We start from the raw sequence: 24,573 nt of genomic DNA, 5'->3' as shown, positions 1-24,573 counted from the left end.
CGATTCGTTATAAAGACGTTTATGGGAATAAACAATGGATAGCGTTTCATATTTATTCCCCCTTTTGGGGTCGTTACACAAACTCTGGATAGGGGGCCAATCTGTCACAGGACACAGTCACACTGACATTCCCACTAAGTGACAGAGCCTTAATTGCGGGTATCCGTGGGGACTCAGAACTATGGACCTCGCAGCGAAGGCAGTCCCTCTTGAATGAATGCTCAGCTCCGACTTGCAGCAGCTTCCTCAGGAGGTGTTTGCTGTAAATCACATTATTAAACAATGTGATCGCCTTTCTTTACCGGACTTCAACCAAAGATTTGCCGTGAAACATATTCCCTTATATTAAACAGCATACACAATACAATAAAAACAATTATATATAATTTTATTCCTTTTTCGGGTACAAGAGCAAAATGATAAAAAAAACAGTACCAAACAGTGCATAATATAATTTGGTAATTTGTTCAAAGGCATACCACATATCTGCAAAAAACCATCTCAAAGCCTAATGAAAATGTTATAATATTGTAAATTGATCTTTCAAACGCTAAAAAAAAATAATCTAAGTATCAAATTCATTTTTTCCTCAAAACTAATCAATTCTTTATTACATTAATATTGAAAAAAATTCCACCTAGAAAATTACATTTTTACAACTTAACATTACTACAAGAAACAAAAATGTAATCAGTAATTGCATACTAAAACATGGTTTTGGAAAAAAGAGGGTCTTCTTGTGGATTGTATTGTGTCTGAATAGATGCATATTTAATGGGATTGGATTCACTTCCAAGTCCACTTCAAACCTCTCCTTCCTTCCAATAAGTCACCTGTTACAATTCAATCAAAATCAAATAAGTCTGCCTATCTGGTCTGTTTAACTTCTGTGTTATGGCTTGGACAAGCTTGGTACGCATAGTGCATATCATTCCCTTACTAATGTTGCACTTTAAGATTTAAATTATATTAAGTCAAATATTAAATTTAAACACACAGCAAAAACAGGCCACTGCAAAACTAAAAGGCAATTCAGAGAGGACATTGACTTAAGTTGGTGGATAGTTATGTACTCCAGATGCTCATATTTTGACTTTTGCAATGACACAGCATGCTTGTAACTGCGGGGACCATATAGAAGCAAACATATTGTAGATGAAATGTCAAACTGTAAATCTTAAGTGCTATAAACAGAGTAAAGAACTCAGATAACTAAATGGCTGTAGCAAGACTGGGTTCAGAACTCGCAAAAAGCTATGAAACCATGCAATTTCTCTTGTGGCTATATATAACACCACCTTGTGAATAACTACAGGAAAAAGATATATTTTATCACATCAAATGCTTACATTAGTTTGTCAATAACTGTCTTAACCAATGAATTATATCTCTATTCACTGAAAATCCAAATTTATAATTGAAAATACAATCACTAGTTTGTTTTTTTAATCATACAGCTAGACATATTATTTGAAGCTTTGAGAGGTTTTTGCTGGCTGAGGAAGATTCTTGATTTAGTTTACTTGTGTGTTCAAACTATACTATAACAATTTTGAGAATTCTGAGATTTAGCTGTGAAAAATGCATAATCTAACTCGAATGAAATTGTGAAGGCACCTTCACATGCAAATCAGGCGCTAAAATCAAGGAAAACAGTCCTTGCTATTTTAGTAATCAAATTGTTTTCTTTTACTCATACCATTCATTACAATAGTTTATTTTTTAACATTGTATTGGAAAAAACTAAATATGGTTAAAATATTACGCTGCTATTTGCATTATCAATTTTAAAGGGTGCAAATATGTACTGATTTCAGCTTCTCAGAATTCATGAATTTCTAGTTGTTTAAAACATTGTTCTACATAGCAAAATACACTAGAATTCTTTTCCACCATCGAGCAACCACCTCATCACAGATATCAAAGATTAGTTCAAAATTTGACAGTGTGGTCACAGATCTACTTGCCATAACATTCATTTTACAGTTACTCTCTTTGTAGATTACAATAAAAAAATGCTACATTTTACAGAGTAAACATTTCTAAATTCTGTCTCTAAAATACTCTTACACTTTAGTCAACTTGCCTTTTTGGTGTCCATCTTTTCATTCTTTCAAATACTTTTTATTTCTTTTTATAGGATTGCATTCAGTCCCTTTCACTTTTAAAGCAAAAATAAACTTTAAACTGGGTCCTTTAACAAATATAAGAAGTACACGAGTGTTAAGTATTGTTTCATAAGCAACTAACTGAAAAACCAGGGATCTTCGCATTATGAAAACAAATTAGTAACAAATGTGGAACTATACATAGATCACTCCATAAGCACAATTTTAAAATACACACTCATTTTGGGACATCATGAGCAATGCAAAATTGGTTGCTTCTTTTATTTAAAAACAATCAAAGCTTCCTCTGTCTAGGAAGAAAAAATAAAACAAAACAAAAAAACTATAAAGTTTATGCAGGTTATATAAAATTTGTGCAAGGAAATACAATTAGGTCAACAAGCAGAAAAATATATATGCATTATTATATTTACACTGTATGTGGACCTGTAGGATTTAAAGTTTAGGAATTTCATCTTTAATTGCTGATTATAAATGTTATAGGTATTTGTGAAAAAAGAAACATCTTTTTAGTTCACATTTTTCATAAACATTGCAGTTTGGGTTTATTATTATGGCCCATATTTCTTATATAGATATTGACATTTGACCAACCGACATTTTTTTTACTATAATGCTGTATAATGCCACCACATCTAGTTAAAAAAAGAAATTAAAATACATAAGCAGTTTCTACATATCAGAAAATATTCCCTAAAATTACACATTGTTTATTATATCATTTTAAAAACAAAGAAAATATTCCAACTCCTTTGTTTAGAAATATGATAAATGTTCATGTACAGTACAAACTGCATAATTCAGTTTATTAAAAAGGACTGAAATGTTTTAGTGTTCTGTGCACCAGTAAATCTAATTAAATTTATGAAAGGGGCAAACAAAAAAAACACACACACACGTACAAATGTCAAAACTGCTACCTGGCTATCTGGTAACAAAATAGCCTTTAATCTACGCAGGTAATTAAAGAGTATGTATGTTCACATACATCATTAAAAAAGGCATGTAAATAAGCTAATTTGCTACAAATGATTATCAAATATATCAGTAATAGTAGTTCTTGTAAAAAGTTTAAACTGCACAAGTACAGTTTTATTAAAATAATGAATTTTAAAGCTTCTTGACAAATACAATATCGATAATTATTCACTATCACTTGTAAATGTAAATAAGATCATAAAATACTTTTATATTTCAACACAGCTGGCGTGCTTGAACCAAAAAGCCAGTGGGGAAAAAGTTAGCTTGATCATTGCTAATGCCTTTGGTTCACAATGGTACAGAAACCAATGTCCATTAGGTTTCCTTTTTAAAGATATAAAGGTAAAGTAAGGACTTGCATTTTGCAGTCTTACTGAATAAGCATCCTTTCTATAAGGCACAATGAACACCCAAAAATGCCATTACTAGCTGGGAGAATGGACAGTGGTTGGTTCTCTCTGGAGTATTGCACCTCTAATCTGACAGTACAATGAAGCAGTTTGTTTTAATTCCTCCCATTTGTCTCTTTGGAAACTTCAGTTTACAGCCAAGTAAGGAACGGCTCACTCTTATTTAATACAGACTCTACGTCATTGAGGATGGGAATCAAGTCTTCACTCTCCAGTGTCCCTAGGTCCACATTTGTTCCTGGAAGGGAGTCCAGAAAATCTGGGAAACGACTCTGTGGATTCACATTCATAACAGGCTGCCCCATGTTTTCTCCTGCAATGTCAAATTGCACATTAAGCATTAGAAAATTAAATTTTTAACAATAAATATAGTTTAACTCTATTTATTAAGTATTTCAAAAACAAATTGCATCACTTTTCTACATAGTCACCTTCGGTTGCGATGCATTTTTTCCAGTATCATACCAACTTTTTAACTACTACTCCTCATGCTTTCACAGTTTCCAACTAAAATATAAAAGTGCGGAAACTTTTGAACATCCCTCGTAAATACATTTATTGGCTTTACAATGTGTTTCTTCGTTGAAGTACATTTTATAAAATGTCTACTACAAGTCACATTTTACTGCTAATATGAGACACCATTTTATTTTTTAGAAAGAATGTGATTGATGTCTTAATCTAATATTTTAGGAAGAATACAATACAATACAATACAGTTTATTTTTGTATAGCCCAAAAATCACACAGGAAGTGCCTCTTGTCATCTTTTGCTTCTTGGAACAAAGCTAGGTTTAACAGGCTTCAAAAATACTCCACCCAAAAATGAACATTTTTTAGGTTACTTACCCCTTTTAGTTTGTAGTGGTGGGCAAAACAAATTTTACTCCCATGTTTCAGTGGAGAAAGTACAAGACAAAGATTTTGATTGAACAGGACCCAATAGTGACCAACGTTGGATAACAGCAAATGATGTAAATCATGAGAGTAAAAATTTTTCTCAGCTAGTTCTACAAAGTACATGGGGTAAGTAACATATAAAAAATATAATTTTTGAGTGGAGTATTCATTTAACTTATTAGATAATTTCTTTATAAAATTCTGGTGTGTATCTATTTGGGCCTATGACGAATCTCTGAAAAATGCAGCTCCTCTATACATGGTGTGTTACACTGTGGGATTTCAAAATTATCAAATAAGTGTTTAATAAGTGCCTTACTTTCAGAATATTTGGGGGTGTATATAAACTCTTATAATACAAGTAAAACCTCAATTATCTGTCACTTGATTAACCATCAGTTTCTGTTAACTGTCAGGGCCACACACAAAAAAAAATGCATGCCAGCGCATACTGTACTACTACTGTCATGCGGTCCGCTGCAACCTCTGTACAATGGAACCACTCTCCCTTTTGCTAGCGTGTAGTGTTCTTCCCCAGCACCATGTGTCAGGCCGCATTTTGAAATCACAGTGTCAGTTACATCCCTTCAGTTTTAATAACGTTTGGAACTTTTCTCTTTTATTATAATTAATCATTGTTATGGCTGATAAACTTAAGCATGTGGGGTTGGAAATGTCACAAAAAACTGAAATTATTAAACGTTTACAAAACAGCAAAAGTGCTTCAAATATTGCTTCAATTTATGGAGTAGGAAGAACAACAGTAAAATGGAAACCATTGACAATAATGTTAACATATTTATGTTAATGTTCTAATGTATTGTCATTTTCTTTTTAAATTCTGTTATATTATGCTTTGTTAATATATTGTGATGTGCAGGCAGCTTGTGATGCGCTATTGGGAAGTAGAAGGTGTGTAATGAATGATGTAAGTAATGGGACTGGGTGAAGGGGTTCTGTTCTGTAAGGAGCGGACACGTCTTTTAGGAGATGAGTGATAGCAGAAGTTAGGAGAAAACGGAAGGTGCAGCAGAAGGAAGTATTGAATAGATAATAAGGAGACAATAAGCAGGAGCGTTTACAGTATAGCAAAAAAAGGAACATGAGTGGCAGAAGATAAACTGATTTGTAGGGAAAGCTTTCTTTTGTTGTTTTGGAGGTGTGCTCCATAACCCAGGTAATCTATACATATAAAAGGCAAAGCCCTCACTGACTCATCACTAATTCTCCCACTTTCCATATAGGTGGGAAGTTGAAATTTCGTGTGCTCATTCCTTGCAGTGTACTTAACAAAGTTAGGTATGTTTCATGTCCTATTGCAACACCCAAGGGGGGAAATGGGTGTACCCCCTAAACTGTATATATACATAGGGGAAACCCCTCCTCACTATTTCTGCGACTTCCAATATACATAGGAAGCCTAAATTTCCCATGTTCATCCTTTACACTATACTTGCAAATGTTAAGTATGTTTCATTTCGCGCCGTGCCCCGTAATGAACTTTCGAAAATATCGTCTTCTTTTGGCGGCTCTCACCATTATGCCTGAAGGAACTTTCGGAACTGACCTCTCCTTTTGGCAGTTTCATTCCTTATTTCTGTTAACAGACGATTTATTTCATGGCAGAGACGCACAAGAGCTGCCCCTGGTCCCCCTTCCCTTCTGCACAGCCGCTGTTCACTCACCAACCACGTGGTTGGCTCCCTGCCTAAAAATGTGCATTTCTCATACACAACATTTACAATCATAAATGAAACTCTTTACTATCATCAAATTCACTCTCAATACTAAAATAAACCTAAAACAATTACATTGACAATCATGTTACGTTATTTTTAAAATGTTTCCTTTTCTTTTTCATAACTTCTTTAACACACTACTTCTCCGCTGTGAAGCGTGGGTATTTTGCCAATGGAGTATAAAACAGGGCATCGTTTATTATGGAACAAAGACTCCAAATAAAATGTAGAAAACTCCAGTACCTCTGAGTTGTATTTCCTTATTACACTGGTCATTACAGTATTATATGAATGAATTAATTTGTTAATAATATATTTTGTTTTGTAAATAAATATGACTATTAATTGTTCTACAGTATATCATTTTTAAAGTAGCTGTTCTGTTATCCGTTTTTTCTCTTATCCATCACGGCCTTGGTTCTGACCCCTGATGGATAATTGAGGTTTTACTGTATTCCACAGCTCTGTACATACTTCATAATGATAAGTGAGTTCACTTCCATCAGCATTATGTCTTTTCTGAGATTGCATTCCAAACTTACTTCCTATATACTGTAGTTGTTTGGGCTACTTTTTCTGGCCTCTTCCCCATGGTCATAATAAGCATGTTTTGCCTTCAGTATTAGATACTGTTTTTCTTGTGGTCAATACAGGTAAATTGAATTTTGTTTACAATATTAATCTTATTTTTCCAAAGCTCAGTGGTAGAGTTTGCATAATCATCATCAATCTCCTAATTCCTCTCTTTCTCTCGGGTGGGGGTTGAATTTAGTTTTATCAATCTTGATCTGATTGTATGAAATGTCACTTGCTTTTAATAAAATCCATAAATATATATATATACAGTATTGAAGGAATTCCATAAAATTTCTGGGATTAAGGATAACTGGAATAACAGCATAAAATTCCTAGTAGATACTCTTGTATTTCAGCTTGCATTCAATCAGCTTTCTCTTAATGTATTGCAACAATTTGAATATCTTAAAATAACAATGGCAAAAACAGGGTGGACAAGTTGTGAATGCATATGGTAGTCTGTTGGGCTACCAGCTTTGCAAACCTGGTTGTCCGCTTTATATATGGGGTGGAGGGTTACCTGCAACTTTTTACTGCAAGGTTTGACTGTAAAGTTTTGTTGTACATACGTGCATACCATGAGTGCATACCAATCATCAAACAGATGATTTTTAAAGGATATTTACAAATATTTTATCAAAAATCAACTGAAATACTGCAATAATATTGTATCCTCAAATTTTGTTTCCATGCCTAATTTAGAACCCACCAATTAGTTTCTGTGTCAAAAACATTATCACTTTGACCTTCAGGGTTATTTTGAGGTGCAATATATCCTTTACAGTGTTATACACCTTTAGTTGACCATAGCCAGTGACCTATGTATAAAGCTGCATTAAATGTTGCTATATTTGGACCATTAAATGGGTCCACATGTTAGTAAAGATGAGGTTTAGCCCTAATGGGCTCACACTCTGCAGTGTATGTAAGGTAAGATCTGAGTAATGGATAATAGCCCTCTGATTCTGAACAGTTATTGTCCATTTCCTAAGACTGAAAACTTGAAAAATTATGAACAGGGCATTGCTGGAACATTCAAGCCATCACATGTGATCAACAAGCTGCTGAATAGTTTAGGTTATTTTCTAAGCAGTAGCAAGCCCTGTCATTTGGAAAGAATTACTGTATTTTTTGCTCCATAAGACATATTTTTTTTTTCCCCAAAAGAAGGGCGGAAATGTCTGTGCGTCTTATGGAGCGAATATTGTGTCACAGACCCTAATGTGTATTACCTGACAAAAGTCGACATCCAGGGGTAGATGGCGACAATCAGCTGTTAATGGCGACAAAACTCACCGTTACATTACAGGCATTCCCTATCTGCTTGGAGCAATGTTAGGCTCATTGACTCGGCATCTAATCCTTGCATGTGCGTGAGTTACGAAATGTAAACAAAGGCAAGATGGCATCGAAATCTCACGAGGGAGTGAAGCGAGTGCAGGAAACAAAATACTCAGCAGACGATGTTTTGCGCATTATCAGTGAGTCGGACTCTGATTTTTCAGAATCTGATTTTGTTGAGAGTGATTAGGAGATCGAGCACCAGCCAATGCTGCCCCAGCTGAGCACATTTGCGCAGCCGATGCACCTACGGCAAGGTTTGTGTGGGAGAAATACCCAGACATTGATCCGTGGGAGCCAAACTGGCTACCGGACTTCACAAGACAGCATGGCTTGCTGTTGGACTCGACAGATTACCAGCTGCTGGACTACTTCAGGCTGTTCTTTCCTGAGGCTGCCTTTCAGCTATTGTCAGACGAGACAAACAGGTATGCAGAGCAATTTTTTAAATCGCGGGCTGTGCTTGCACTGCATTCTCGTTTTTCAGAGTGGAAACCACAACAAAAGACGAGATGAAGGGCTTTGTGGCATTACAAATTGAGATGAGACTAGACTGGCGATATAACTTCAGGGAGCATTGGTCCAAACATGCTTTATCCCCTGTGGCTTTGGACAGGTTATGCTGCATGACAGGTATGTGCTTCTGCAAAGTGATTGTGAGCAACTGAGCTTCATAAATTCTGACACTAGCGATGAGGAGTTCTTGGGGTTTCCAGAAAACTAGAAGAGTTCTTGATCCTTTGTTAATGACAGTGATGATGGTGGTTCTTAATACCGCTGTTGACTTTACCTGGTTGAAATATTATTCTGGTGTATTTTATTAAATATATTAGTACACCATTTGGTTCAGAATATTTTTTTTCTTGTTTTCCTCCTCTAAACCTAGGTGCATCTTATGGTCAGGTGCGTCTTAAGGAGCGAAAAATACGGTAACTGATGCATCAGCATACAATTTTGCACTACATCAGCTTTTGTTAGATTTTTCAGTCTGACTGGTATAGTGAACAGTCTAAAGTTATTATGTGCTTTCTCACCTTTTCAATCCTAAAATTATTTTTACCTGAAAACAAAGAACCTGTTTTATATGTAGTTTCTGTATGCTCTCCGCATATGGCACGGTACAGTCTCTGACTTGGTTTTGATGTTGTCCACTCCCTGTAGCCATCTCTGCTTTGCAGAATAATCTCCATATTCAATCCACTAAGAAGTTCTTCCAGTAATTAAAAAGTTATTTTCTGTTTACATTTATAATAATGTGGCTTGTAACTATGAGTTCTTTCACTTGTAACTGGTATTGAAGCAGTAGTGGAATAATTTGCCTTGTCCTTGCCTCTTTATGTTAATTTTTACTTTCTATTATGGTAAATGATGACAGGATATGGTTAACTTTTGACACTGCCCTGGTTGCTTTACAGCTAACGCTGTGCTTCTCTTGGTTGCTTTATAGACCCGTTGCACAATTTTTCTATACTGCAGATTAGTAGGTATGTACATGCAGACCGATTAATCAAAAGTGTCAAAGAGAGAATGAGTGTAATATTCTAGTGCCGGCCTATTCAAATGGTGGCCTGTGGGCCACATACTGCCCAGTAGAAACCTCTGAGTGGCTCAGCCCATGGTCCCATCAGGGCTCTAGGCTGCAACTAAAATGGTCTGAAATGCAACCAAAAATGGGCTTTGATGATTATCATTTCTACTTAGTAGGCAAATGAAATAATTGAAACTTTAAACTAATTATATTGTAACATCCATCCATTCCGCTATATCCTAACTACAGGGTCACAGGGGTCTGCTGGAGCCAAACCCAGCCAACACAGGGCGCAAGGCAGGAAACAAACCCTGGGCAGGGTGCCAGCCCACCGCAGGGCGCACACACAAACACACTAGGGACAATTTAGAATCTCCAATGCACCTAACCTGCATATCTTTGGACTGTGGGAGGAAAACGGAGTACCCGGAGGAAACCCACACAGACACTGGGAGAACATGCAAACTCCACGCAGGGAGGACCCGGGTCTCCTAACTGCGAGGCAGCAGTGCTACCACTGCGCCACCGTGCTGCCCTATATTGTAACAGAAAAGGGCAATTTTTTTATTGTTAAGCGGATGTGCTATTAACATATGTGTCGGTACGGGCTCCCCCTTACATATCCCTCAGCCGCATAAAGACTGGTTTATATCTCACATTGGGTGTGTGGGACTAACAGCGAAAATGATGTCAGACTTAGGAAAATATTTGTAAGTACATGACACTACTGATGGGACGGCTATGTATTCCAAATGGTGAAATTGAATAAGAGTCTCTTGATGCTTGCGCCAGAATAATGAACGAAGGGATGAATATGACGCAACCAGTCATCAAAACAATAGGTAGGCATGCAAAACATTTGAAATTCATCTGCCCTTCATATACGTCCCCTGTTATGAAGATATCTGTGCCCTGTGGAATTCAATTGTCCCTTCTGATTTTGCACAGGCATGCTAAGGTGTGATTGTCACAGATCTCCTTGTGTTCACATATCTTTGCATGCCATTTCTCTTTTGATTTAACATGTACTCCAAGCAAAATGCCGGCCTGTCCATCAGTAAACATGTACGAGAAGTCACCTGCCTGCTGTTTCGTCATGCACAGCGATGTGATGAAGGTTGAAGGTGTATTACAGTCATTTTACTGGGGTGTGCTGTGATTGACGGAAACAATTTCAACATGAAAGGTTTTGTTGAGGAACTCAAATTTAATCTCTGCCATATAAGTGATTAAAACCGTGTGAATGAAATGTTCTATGAAAAAAAAAATCCCTTGCCTGTCACGACCACCCCTTTAAATTGGTGACCTACACGATTAACAGATGCACTTTAAATATTTTTGCATATCTATGATGTTTTTGATGACCTGTTACATAATATTTAGGCCTTTATTCATCCCACTAGCACCCACATTACCAACCTCTCCTCAGAATTCACCATTTATGGTACACTGTGTTGCCCTTGCATCCAGCATGGACACATCAAGTACAAACCAGGGTTTAAGGCCCATTTACACTTGGCACATTTGTCCCGCGACCCTGTTCAGGACTAAGTGGGTTAGAAAATGACTGACTGACTGACATTCGCATTGTGGCAAGGTCCCGTGGGATGTAACTTTTGTCAGCAGTTCTGTGGACCCAAGCATCAGCGACAGCATGCCTCCAGGATTCTGTAACTTCACAGTCCTGTATGCATCAACTCCACATGCTATAAACAAGGAAACGTGGGCTTATTTGAGGAAAGGTTGTCTGAAGTAATTTGTTACTACCCAAAACTATAAAATACAACATTACAAGCATGCAGAGATAGCCAAATGTGCACAAATCCATGATGAGAAATCACGATGACCCTGGGCAAAGATCAAAGTTTGTGCAGGCAGTAATAGAAATATCTGCAAGATCGATATGTAAAGGAAGAGAAAAGCCAGAGGATTCTACTACCACACTTGAACTATAAACAGATCAGGGTGCGCATCCTCTGTGTGTTACTGCATTTGGAGCTACCTGCACCTAACTATAAACAGGTCTTAAAGCATTAGAAGGGAGGATATGGCACACTATAAACAGCTGTCTTTTAAAAGGGCACCAAACGTAAGATGGTACATGAAGAACAAGGTCTTTTGTTTTATCAAATTGTTTTTGATTAGGAAAATATTACATGGACCAAAGATCCCAAACATCTGGTACTCCACTGTAGTCTGTAGTTTGGTTGTCCGAAAATTAAAAACTAGTTTTCCTGACTGTCTGAACTACCAATTTGTCCACCCATACAAAAAAATGTAATGACCTTTTAAAGTCTGATTTTTGTAACCTACTGAAAAGCTAGCTGTTAGTATTTTGGAGCTTTTATCAAAATAAATGAAAATCTTTTTCAGAGTATTTCTATACACATTAATAAGTACTACATTAAAAATTAGACACAATTGCATCATTGTTTATTTGATATGCATATAGGCCACTGATTAAAAAATCCACAGTGTATTCAGAAAATTTTCAGATCCTTTCACTTTTTTCACATCTTTTATGTTGCAGCTTTATGCTAAATTCATTTGAATTAATTTTTTGCACACACCAATCAGTAATGAATGAAAAAGTGAAAAAAGGATTTTGGAAGTTTTTACAAATTTGTTAAAAATAAAAAATGAAATATCACATTGACACAAGTATTCAGACCCTTTGCTATGACACTTGGAATTTGGCTTAGGTGCATCCCATTCTATTGATCATTATTGAGATGTTTCTCCACCTTGTTTAGAGTTCACCTCTGGTCAATTCAATGGATTGGTCATGATTAGGAAAGGGGATACACCTTTATGTATAAGGTCCCACAGCTTACAATGTGTATCTGAAAACTAAGCCATGAGGTTGAAGGAATTGCATGCAGAACTTAGAGACAGGATTGTGTTAAGGCACAGATCTGAGGAATGCTTCAAAACATTCTTGCATCAATGAAGGTTCCTAAGAACAATACTGCTTTCATAAGTTTTAAATGGAAGAAGTTTGGAACAACCATGAGTCTTCCTCGAGCTGGCCACCTAGCCAAACTGGGCAATTACAGGAGAAGGGCTATGATAAGAGGGGTAACGCAAGAACCCAATGGTCACCCTGGCTGAGGTACAGAGAACCTGTGTAGAATCAGAAGAAACTTCCAGAAGGGCAACATCACTGCAATGCTCCACTACTGTAATCTGGGCTTTATGACAGGGTGGACAGACAGAAGCCTCTCCTCCGTAAAAGATACTACAAGTGAAAGCCGACTTGGAGTTTGCAAAAAGGCACATAAATGACTGTGAGAAACAACATTCTCTAGTCTCATTAAAGCAAGATTTGTCTTATGTCTGGAGGAAGCCAGACACAATTCATCACCTGTGAAATACCATCCTAACTGTGAAGCATGGTGGTGGCAGCATCATGCTATGGGACTGCTTTTCAGTGATGGGGACTGGGAAACTAGATAGCGTAGAAGAAAGGTTGAATGGAGCAAAGTACAGAGATATCTTTAATGAAAACCTGCTCCATTGCACTCTGGACCTCAGACTGGGCTGAAGGTTCCTTTTCCAACTAGAAAATCATGCTAAACACAAAGCATAGACAGCACACAAGATGCTTGAAGACCACTCTGGGAATGTTCTTGAATTGCCCAGCCAGAGCCAAGTTTTGAACCGAACTGAAAATCTCTGGAGAGACTTGAAAATACAGTAGCTGTCCACTGACAGTCTCAATCCAACCTGACAGAGCTTGAGTGGATCTGCAGAGAAGAATGGGAGAAAATAATAACTGTGCAAGCTTGCTGCATTATACTAAAGAAGACTTCAGGCTGTAATTGTGAGTATTTTTTTTAATTCAGTAGTTTCTGAATACTTGCATCAATGTGATATTTCAGTTTTTTCATTTTTAATAAAATTGCTAAATAGCAAAATGTTTGAAAAAAGTGAAGGGGTCGGCATACTTTCGGAATCCCCCCTATGCTACAAAGCTTTAAGGTATAGTATGAAGAAATCTTGCTTTACTCAATTAAACAAAAAAAAAAATGAATCCACTCAACACAATAGAAAAAGGATGTCCTAGTCTGTTTAAAATTGGAAAAATCAGATTTTTCCATTCAGTGAACTTCAAAATTATTTAGAATCTGGCAAGAATTTATTAATGGTGTCCTTAAGCAAGTATGTATCTTTGAGTGACAACTGCATAATGGGTTATCAAATTTCATATCTATCCACATGGATTGGGGATGGTGTTGAAGCTGAAATTTTAATTTGATATGAAATGTTGTAGGATTTATGATATGCTGAATTGTACTGTACTTAGTACACTATGTTAATAAAAAAGTAATAATGGAGAGAAAAAAACAAATGAGGCACTATTTGTATTTACAGTGAAGAACATTTGGTATGGAAAGTTTTAAAAGAAAGCTTTCTTTAGAATACATACTCTATACACAGTAAAAAATAATGCAAAATATATTTTTTAGTTTATGCATAATTTACCTAAAGAGACTGCATTAAGTATGTCAAACTGAAGGTTTTATACTGTAACTGTACTGTTATGCTCTCAATCTGTCATGAATGTAGAGAATTTAACAAATATCAGTGCTGTCTACTGAACTCCATACAATATACTTGAAAGCAACATATCTATGCCAAATACAAGCATAAAATAATTTACTCCTATGATGACTGAAATGCATAGAAGCATTTTGCCTATTTCTTAGTTATACAAGTATGTGACAATATAATGTAAATTTTCAAACATTAAAAAATAATTTAGTAAGGTTAAAGGCACAGTGAAACTTGTGTACGTTCATAAATGGTAAATGGACTAGTAATGGACTTGCAACCTGTACAGGGCTACTTCCTGCCTTGCACTCTGATGTGGCCACCATCAAATCTGGTCCTTGCATCTCTGACATGGATTAAACAGGTTAAATGAAACATGGATGGAACAACACATCTGTGTTGCTTTGCAAACTTTTTTTCTTATTATGCAAAGTACTATGTCTAAAATTAAATAAATAAATTTACATAATAATAAATATCAAACAAAGCTGGCATAGTCACTTGGACAGATACCTCATTGATCCACCACCCCGTGCTTAATTTGTCTCTGACTGTGTGAACTTTTCAGGTGCTATGGATGGATGCATGAATTTTTCTCTGTCTATGCCACATTCCCAACAACCTGCTGGTTCAGTTAATTACTGATTAGAAATGTAACCTGTCTGAGTGCAAATCTGGGTGATTGAATGCATAGGCCCTAAATTGGACTGTTGCTCTGTTCAAGGCTAGTTGTTACCTTGCATCTGATGTTGTTGGTATAGTTTCCAGCTACCCACAACCATAAACTAGAATAAGTGAGTGTGAGAATGTTGTGTTATAATAATATGGCACACATGCACTGCAGCCTTTTACTCTGATCTGATACAACTTGCAGCATTTATCTTCATGTAGGTTGGCAATGCAAATGTTTGTGATTAGGGCATTCCTTTGTTAGACATAGTATAGATCAAGATACAGATAAGTACACTACATTTCTGCAGTGAAAATTTTCTTCAGTATTGTTTTCCTTAAGGTGTCTGGGATAACATATATCCCATATAGCTACAGGAGTGTAACACATGACAGTTATGAACAAGCATTTTGCATTGCACATTCACTAAATTATCTCTGTCATTAATGAGTTTACAATGCCACAGTATATTCTTAAAAATAAAAAAACAATATCTTCTCTGAATATAAGTCAATTGCAATTAAAAGCACAGAGAGTGTAATTCTTTTTAATGCAACATTTAGAATGGAATCTAAAAAGCTCTAGAAATACATTTTAAATGAAATAATGCAGACTTGGTCTTAAATTTGAATTACTTAAAATAAAACTGTGGCAAAATGACAGCATCCTTTCTGGTCATGTAATGTGACAATTATATTTAACATACAAGAAATATTAACTACATTATTCTTAATTGGAACAGGGAAGGAATATAGGAAAATGTTTATTATCCATCTGATACAGGCATCAAAGCATCCAAAGCAACCACTAACATGACCAAACATGAAATGTATCTAAAAGCATCTCATAACAGAAGCTTCCTTTAAACCAAGGTGTTACCAGGTATGTAACAGAATAAGACCAACAAGGAGACATGTCTGTCTCCTATGTACTGGAAGGTGAATCACGTAGAGATTAAAAATATAAAATTACAATTATAACAAGTAACCTTGTAATTGTACCTGTGTCCATTTCTTCAGGATTGTTAAGGAAGTCTTCAGGAGTGGTAGGAATACTGTAGCAGCCTAACCCCAGTCCACTGTCTGAACTCTGCTCCCTGGAGTGGTATGGCCCACTAGATTAGAAAATTATAGCAATTATCATCAGGACTACCAATTTATAACATACAGTATATGCATCAGACTTTCTCTGGGAATCAGACAAATCCATTCTCAAGTGCATGTATGAATTTTTTATAAAGATAATAGACTAAAGAACTAAGAATGTAACCGGCTTTTATTTCTTTCATCTAAAGACTCAGTTCAAGATATCAGCACTCTGTTTGATAAAGGTGATGACAGGATGTATTAAAATGGTGTCATGTAATCAGTCCTCTTATTTAAAAATGCAGTGTGGAGTGTACCTTTTAGAAAGTTAAGGAGCTGCTTGGCGGTATCAAAAGACATCAAATGTAACAGCAGAAGTTCTGTTGAAATGATATAATGTAATAGTAATGTCTTACTAGCAGTAATATGTACAGCTGTGTCCCCCACAGTATAATAGAGAAACTGTGACTCTTCAAATCACATAAAATAAACATTAATGTTAATAAGTTATAAATTACAGTGAAAGGTAATGAAGCTAAATCTGTGTAGCCATCAAATTGAAAAACAAAAAGGAAAGTTTCTAAAGTGCTGCATGAATCACAGCCTTTTTTAATTCCATAAAAAGAAAACTCTTAAGTGGTAAAGAATTAATACTGAAGAATTGTAAATGAATATTACACTTGGCCATTACTTTTATCCAGTTTAGAGAGAACATGATTACTTCATTTCACCATTCCTTTGTTCTTCTTGTGAATGCTGGTGAGCCTCATAGTAACTTGTGCAGCAAATTTAGAATAGGAAAACCTGTGCGGTTTGAACAGTTTTCGTTCATTTTGCATTTGTGTTCTTATGAACTTAAAGAATTTTGAGCAAGTGTATGTTTTTTGATTAGATGTCCATTGTACCAATTTGCAAAAGATATTTTAGTCTAAGTATACCTTCATCGATTATAATCTAACAACTAGATTACTTTTGTTGTTCTATGATTTTTTAAAAAATGTTTGTCCTGTGATTTAACCTACAAAAATGAGTTAGATAAATGAAAAAGGACTTTAATTGAGATGAATACAGGAATATAATACTAGCTTCTAAAGCTGTTAAAACACATTACAAAAATGCACACCTTCTTGAGATAACATTAGCATTCTTTATCTTATGAACAACGTACTCAATGAAAGTACAACACCTTCGCATATTACATACTACTGCCCTAATAAACTGTCTTAATGTACAACATATTCAAATTGCAAAAGGCTTCAAATATAAATACTTGCCTGTTAAGAAAAGGGTCTGATCCATTGTTAGGGATAGTCCTAAGATCCTGCGTCATTTGTGGTGGATTAGAAGCTGTTGCTACTGCACTGAGATTTTCTGTTTCTATTGGAAGCTGTCTGCAGAGAGCCGCCTCCTGAAAATAAATTATATTAATCAGTAACACCACGAAATACACTTTATCCCCTCGAAGTGGATCAAGTTAATAACCTCATCTTACATTCTAAGATTTGAAAATATATTTATAAGATGTGAAGATTTTAATGTTTCACATGGAAACTATGATGGTGTAAATGTAGGTGTTAACTGTCTTCAAGAGCTTGGGCCATTGTTCAATCCCATATTCATATAGATTTTATTTTGGTTTTTCAGTTTCATCTCACAGCAAAAAAGAAAAAGCTCCCAAGATGACTGGCATATATAAACTCCAATATAAATAAGTGCGAGTGTGCCTCATGATTGACTGTTGTTCCATCCTGGGTTGGTTTCTCAAGGCTGATGCTTCTGGCATAGGTTCCTACTCACTGCATTCCTATACTAAAGAAGGAGTTCCATACAATGTATGAATAGGTATGTGCCTTTTTTGTAATAAGGCAGACAGACTAGGAATGGAATTCTAAAACTTCACATACTGTAGAAAATTATGTAATTTTATCAGATGCTCAACTGAAACAATATTGCTTATAAAAACAAGCTGATGAAAATGGGCCTGAGCCAAACAACCATTACACAAAACCAAATCCTTAATGAGTTCACAGTGAGCAGACCCTTGTGGATTGTGAACTGTATATCACTTCATGCACAAACAGTACAGCTAAAGACCCTGACAGGTATCCGAATTTCTTTTTATGATGCTCACAACCCTAATATGCACATTCAGCAGAAGGTAATCATACTTTAACTTCACTAAACATAGGCAACTAGAGACTAAGAGGATGCCTACAAAACTGCTTCTGTTCTGCTTTCAACACTGCATAAATGGGTACATAGAGTATGTTGACATTGTGAGAAGTGAAGGTGGTAATAAACCATGCTTGGAACTCTCACCGTTTCTGATGAGAGGCTGTGTTCATAAAGGATACTACTGCTCAGTGTTTTATATAAAAGAAATAATGATAAAGAAACATTATAATGGTGCTCAAGCAAATATATTTAACTTAAAAAGGACAAGATGATGTGTTACTTGCTGTGACTTGTGGCTTTATGGCATAAACATTATGCCAAATTTAAGTCTTTTATTTGGCTTTCAAGATGAAATTGCAATAAATACTAACTTGGTCTATATGAAGTGAAGCTATATTTTTATACTTCAGCTTCCTATAGAGAGGTTTCCTGTCTACAATAGTGAAAAAGAACTCAACAAAGTGAAAGACTCATTTGCAAGTACATGGTCTTAGCGCAGTAAAAAAATATATTCCTAGGGCTAACATACTTGTCTTATAACAAGCTGGCTAAAATATATATGTTTTTATCTTTTTGTTAGCAGTTTGAACCCTTAAATACAATTTTATCAAAAGGGAGAAAGTATAAACTCTAAACTCTGATTCAGAGTAGTAAGGAATAGTAAGTGTGGCAAGCGGCTGGGGGTGGCACCCAGCCGTGATGCCTGGAAGGACTGGAGGAGGGATTACGCCTCCTCCAGACCATGAGGGGGCGACCACCCTGGTGGCTTTGGGGACCACGGGAACTGAGCTTGGAAGCTCAACCCTATAGGGGCCCGTGGTCACCGCCAGGGGGTGCCCCGATGCCTGGAGAGTCCTGGTCCTCAGCACTTCCACCCCACCTGGAAGTGCTGGGGGGAAGACGACCAGGGACACCCGGAGTGCTTCCGGGTGTGCTGCCAGTACTTCCGCCACATTGGGGAGTGCTGGCGAAGGTTAATCGGGAGGCAAATGGAGCACGTCCGGGTGATTATAAAAGGGGCCACCTCCCTCCATTCATTGGCCTGAGTCGGGAGCAGAGAAGGATGGAGCTTGGGAGGAGAGGAAAGGAAGCAGCCTGAAGAGAGAGGCATCATTGGGTATAGAGGCCTGGACTTTGGGGAAGTATTGGGGTTGTGTGTGCACCTTGTAAGTAGTAATATATTTTAAATAAATGTGTGTGGGTTTGAACCAACGATGTCTGCCTGTCTGTGTCCGGGCCAGCCTCCACATAAGGTATAATTGTACTTAATGTTGCACATGATGTGTGCAACTAATTTAATTTAACTTTAATAATCTGAGATGTATCACTTTTAAATTATAATTTTACTGTGAAAACAACAGCACACATCTGAAGTATGGTCTTTCAAAATGAAGAACAGGGAAGCAGTTAATGCACCGTTCCAAAATTTGGTGGTTTTAGAAATTCCAGAAACTGGAAACAGAATTTTATAAAATACATAAGATTATTTCCTTCCCCAATTGCAATAAAAACTGTAGCTGTTTTTCATTTCTTTTCATTTCCAGCTTTTAGAAAACATTTCAAAAACCGATGGCTGTTTGAAAACCTTTATCCTTACTGTGTGCAAGTATTGGAAAGAAAAATTCTTTCCATTCTGTCAAAAAAGACATACCACAGCAAGCAAGACAAGCCAAGTGCAGTGCCCAGCATCTGTGACCTTCAGATATAGATCCTCCCCAACAAAAACGCAGTAGCTGTTGGTAAGTAGCCAGAAACCAGCTCTAAAATAAATTCCAAATGTCAATGGGGAAAAGCATGCTTATTTTCATCACACATACAAAACGATTTTGGTGTTTTGTTTGATAAAAAGCAAATAATTTATTGTAAAACTTTTTTTTTACTAGTTTAATCATATTTATTTGCGTTATATATGAAAATCACGGAGCTATTGTTTTTAAATCACAAAAACAATCATTTAAATAGAAATAAACTACATGAAAGTCATTCCGTTCATCGTGGTAGGGTGTGTATCTTTGTCGCAACAGCTGCTATTATGAATATTAACACAGTCAGCATGCAGCTGTTGTAAAGTAGTGGGGGATTCCAGGGAGTATCCAAGGGCATTCCTACTCTCTGTGTTAATGTTCACTATACATTGTGGATACAGTGCTTAACAGAAAGCTGAAAATTAATAAAAGGAAAACTGCACAAATCTCTTCACAACTCTTAAGAATCTCTTTAATTAACCAGGCAACATACTGACTAGAGTCTTTGTTGTTGAATTCTAGCTCAGTTGTATGGAGTACACATGTTCTTCTTGGTGCTGGATGGGTTATCTTTATGTAGTCCCATATCCCAAAGAGATGTGGATTAGTTTGATTGGCAACCCTAAACTGGCATATGTGAGTAAACACACTGTGTAAGGTACAGGTGACAATTCAGGATTGTGTCTTGCTTTTCATCCAATGCTGAGATGATAGGTTCTGCCCCCACCCCCATACCCTTATACTGCAATAAGTTGTTCAGAAAATGAATAACCTTACTTTGTCGTGATAACATTTTAGAATGATAGGTACTAATTAGTGAGCAAAGAAAAAAAAAAAACGGAGCAACATTAGATCAGGGCTTGAAAATAAAAAAGTTTTACCAGTAAAATAGAATTTTTCCAGGCTGATTCTTTATTTAGTTACTCACATTATCTACAAGAAGAATTAGGTTAAGAGAAACAGATTTGGTTGAGAAAGAATGGAAGTGAGTTAGAGTTAAATAAATAAAGACTTAAAAGTTACCTGTCTCAAAAGTTCCTCCTGACGCATTCTGATGCGTTCTCGTTCAATCTGAATTCTCTGAAGCCTCAACTTTTGGTGGTGCTGCTGTTGAGCTGTCAGTGCACTGGAAAGGTTCATCATTCCTGCCTGCGTATTTGGAGATGTAAGGTTCTGCTGTGAAACTGGACCAGATGTACCTACAAGATGCTGCTGCTGCTGCTGTTGCTGCTGATGGTGATGGGTCATCACTGACACAGGACAAAAGCAAATACGATAAATTGTCAATTCATGTAATATAAACACACAGAATTAACTTAAGTTGGAGATATATTTCCTTCTCTTAAGTGCCTGTTGGATGTTTGGAAGTTTTTGTTTTCAAAGCACTTCAATACTTCACTCCTAACCTGTACCATTTAGAGAATCCTGAAAATGAATAACTTCAAATGGTCTTTAAAAACAAGAAAACTAGGTTGTGCATGTTTAGAGATGCATGTAAACAAAATGCAAACATATAAAAAAACAATGCATTACACAAGTGTAAATAGTGTATTATATTTATGTGGTGGAATGCAAGCTATGAAATTAGTTGAGCCATGGTAAATAGCTGCAGTGTTTTTGGTTGGTGATTCCATATTATTAGAAAGCAGCTGTACAAAATAATACTATAAAGATGATTCAAAGTTGATTTAACATTGCTACAAAACACAACACTGTATATCAAAACCTAAAAGTATAGCTGCCTCAGCATAAAATGGACTTGAATAAATATCTACCAACAGAAATAGAAAAAAGTTAGTAACGCTGTCCTGTCCTTTTTTTCCTGCCACATTCTGAACAACAACATGCACTAAAAAAATTATGCTTCATTCTTTTGGGTTTTTCATAAATGTATTGTTTTGCTTTGATAAAAACTGTAGTGTCATCAGTTCATTCCAGATTTATTTTCACATGTAAAAAGTGCAATGAAATTCATGTCTACCTCCTGTGACCAGCATGGACCTTTGACAGAGCTGTCCCTCTTCTGCATTCCAAATCTCACAATATAAGTTATGTAAAATATAACATCACAAAAATATATTAGACAGTGATGAGCAAAACAGACAAGTTTCCTTTCACATACAGCTTCAAGAAATGGAAGCAAAATTTGTAAAGCAACAGAAAGGCTGGTGGAGTACAGATACAGCATGTTTAAGTTAAATACTTTTTTGTTCAGTTTTCTTTCATAAATAAATTTGAGCTCTCAGATGAGATAGAATATCTTGGTTCTTTTCTGGTTGAAGAATCCTGACTTAAAAGTTAGGTGTCCTCACAAGAGACTGCATACACATACACATATAAAAAGAACATCCCTGTTAGGTCTATTAATAATTTAACATTCTCCTGCTCAAATAACATATCAGCTATGATTAGTAAAACCATTCCTAAAGCTTATGTGCAAACTAATGAAAAAGGCTGTGCAAATCTTCTTCTTCTTTTCCCACTTCTATGTGAGGTGAAGGTGCTTGATCAACCTTCTCCAAACAGCTTGGTTCTGCACCTACCCCCTAGTGAGACCCTTTTGCTTCAAATGTTCTTTTACTCTTCCATCAGGAAAGAAAAGAATATGTAAGATGTGGAAAAAAACAAATATACCAAACAGCGTAACACTTGTTTTATCTTAATCACAAACTTCAGACATGTGTTTTGCATTGTTAACTGAACAGTGTAGCTGCCAAATGGGCTGGACAGACATCCTGGCCAGGAAAGGAAGCAGACCCTGAAGGAAAAAATGGACCAACAGCCCCTATAGAAGCAGAGAGATCACTAAGGAACTGTTATTCCCCCAGCACGCTAGATGGCAGCAGTCCCAGATATCCCCTCCCAGTGGGAAGCCAGCAGGACATGTCAGGAAATGTAGTCTGACAGGGCAGCCCTGCTGGGGTTACAGGGTGCCGCAAGAGGGCGTTCCAGGGAAACAAGCAACCTGCTCAAACAATGGACTTCCGTGTGACCCGGAAGTACTTCCATTGGGCAATCACCCTGGCACCGGAAGTACTCCCGGGTCTGTAATAAAAGGGACCGCACTCCCTTACTCAGGCGAGTCGGAGCTGGGTGGTAGAGAGGCAACTCTTGACTGGAGGAGGGCAGTGCAGTGGTGAGAGAAAAAGATCAGTGTTTTGTGCGTTATGGTGATAATTTTGGAGGTATTGAAATAAAACCTTTGTTTATTTTTGATAAAGGACTGTGTTTTGGTGATCGTGTTGGGGTTAGGGGCTCGCTGACGGCCGGGGTTTATCACAACAGTAATTTAAAGTAAGCATAAGAATAACAAAATACTAGCATAGTAACGAGGAGTAGCACTTTAGGCATATCAAGCCTTTGGAGGCTCAGGGTTACAGCTAGCACTACTACGGCATTTAAGAGTTAAAACCTGGGTCCATTCTGAATTAGACAACTTTCTATGTAATGTTTGATTATTTCCCCTGAATTCATATGGGCTGGATATGAAACCTACATCTTAACTAAACCATTAAAAGACATGCTTTCAGGATAATAGTCTTAAAGAGGCTGGCCGCTGCCCGTAAATAACCTTCAGTTATGCTTTACCACTGTTCATGATCACTGAGAACTTGGTTTTGCTTGAAAGGGAGCGAATAGCTGGTACCATCATTAAAAGGAAAGAGTTTATATTAATGGCAAGGAGACACACTGAGAATGGGAAAAACAGTAGTAAGCCAATAATACAGTAAACAGTAAACAAAAATAAGGAGATGATCATGTGGTAAGAAATGAAGGCAAGAAGATCTAATAGTAAAAAGAGAGAAAAACATGGACAAATGCTTGATAATGAATGTATCCAAAGGTGTGATATAACTGTTTAAATTAATTTCTCTTGTTTTAAACAGAACATAAATTAATATTATTTTCATGTATAGCTCTAAACAAAAACTACTGCATAAAAGTACACATAAAACACACATTATAAGTGAGCATCACATGAGAAAATCTTTGTGGCAAGATACAGTAAATGAATTAATTCATAGCATTTTTCTCACTAATAATTATTCTTGGACAAACCCGACTGATTTCTTTAAAGAATCAATGAATACTGAATGTGAGGATTGCATACAGCAATACTTAGCCTGGATATTCCAAAGGAATGTACCACACGATGGATTATCAGTTAAGACATATGACATGGGAACTGTGGAGAATGTATAAAGATAGCTTTGCAACTAGCTAAATTACTGAACAGAAAGACATTTTTGATATTTTGTAAGTTTAGTCTGTCCACAGAATGATGTCTGTTCCAGTGCTACTTGGGGTTTACTAAACCTGCTGAGGCAGTTATGTGGAAAATGAAGTTGAACTTAAGTTAAAAGAAGGTTCTGAATATCAAAATCAAAGTCATAGTTTTACTATTACATTAAGCGGATGTTACAAAAGATCTATATTAGGATGGTGTAAGAGTTGTACTAAATCACTCCCTTTCTAAGAAAGCTAATTGTATTTTTTCACCACTAATGTTGAGCAGAAAACACAGACAGAGCATGCATAACAAACTGAAGAGATTTCATTAGTGTGGATTGTGGTGGAGTACTAGTCTTTTCACTGGGCACTCAATTTGTACATGCAGGAGTAATAGTACTCTTCATTGACAGTGTCAAAACATGCTATGCAAAGTACAGAATTTCACATTATTGTATACATACTGTACATTTTAAAATCCCCTTAATCAAATTACATGAGAATGTGTGC

General features: G+C 36.4%; 1 protein-coding gene across 1 annotated transcript in view; it reads right to left on the bottom strand.

Annotated features, from left to right (window-relative positions):
* Positions 1-371: 371 nt before the first annotated feature.
* wwtr1 (WW domain containing transcription regulator 1) overlaps positions 372-24,573 on the bottom strand; it is a 109,514-nt gene continuing 85,312 nt past the window's right edge. The window contains exons 3-6 of the mRNA XM_028794556.2: positions 20,857-21,083; positions 17,188-17,321; positions 15,830-15,942; positions 372-3,833 (exon numbers count right to left, since the gene is read on the bottom strand). Coding sequence (XP_028650389.1) covers positions 3,652-3,833; positions 15,830-15,942; positions 17,188-17,321; positions 20,857-21,083 — 656 coding nt within the window. The 3' untranslated portion in view covers positions 372-3,651. The remainder of the gene's footprint in view (positions 3,834-15,829; positions 15,943-17,187; positions 17,322-20,856; positions 21,084-24,573) is intronic.

This window comes from Erpetoichthys calabaricus, chromosome 2 (assembly GCF_900747795.2).
Source record: "Erpetoichthys calabaricus chromosome 2, fErpCal1.3, whole genome shotgun sequence".
Taxonomy (NCBI): domain Eukaryota; kingdom Metazoa; phylum Chordata; class Cladistia; order Polypteriformes; family Polypteridae; genus Erpetoichthys; species Erpetoichthys calabaricus.
Note: the sequence above shows the minus strand (reverse complement) of the source record. Positions and strands in the feature narration are given on the sequence as shown.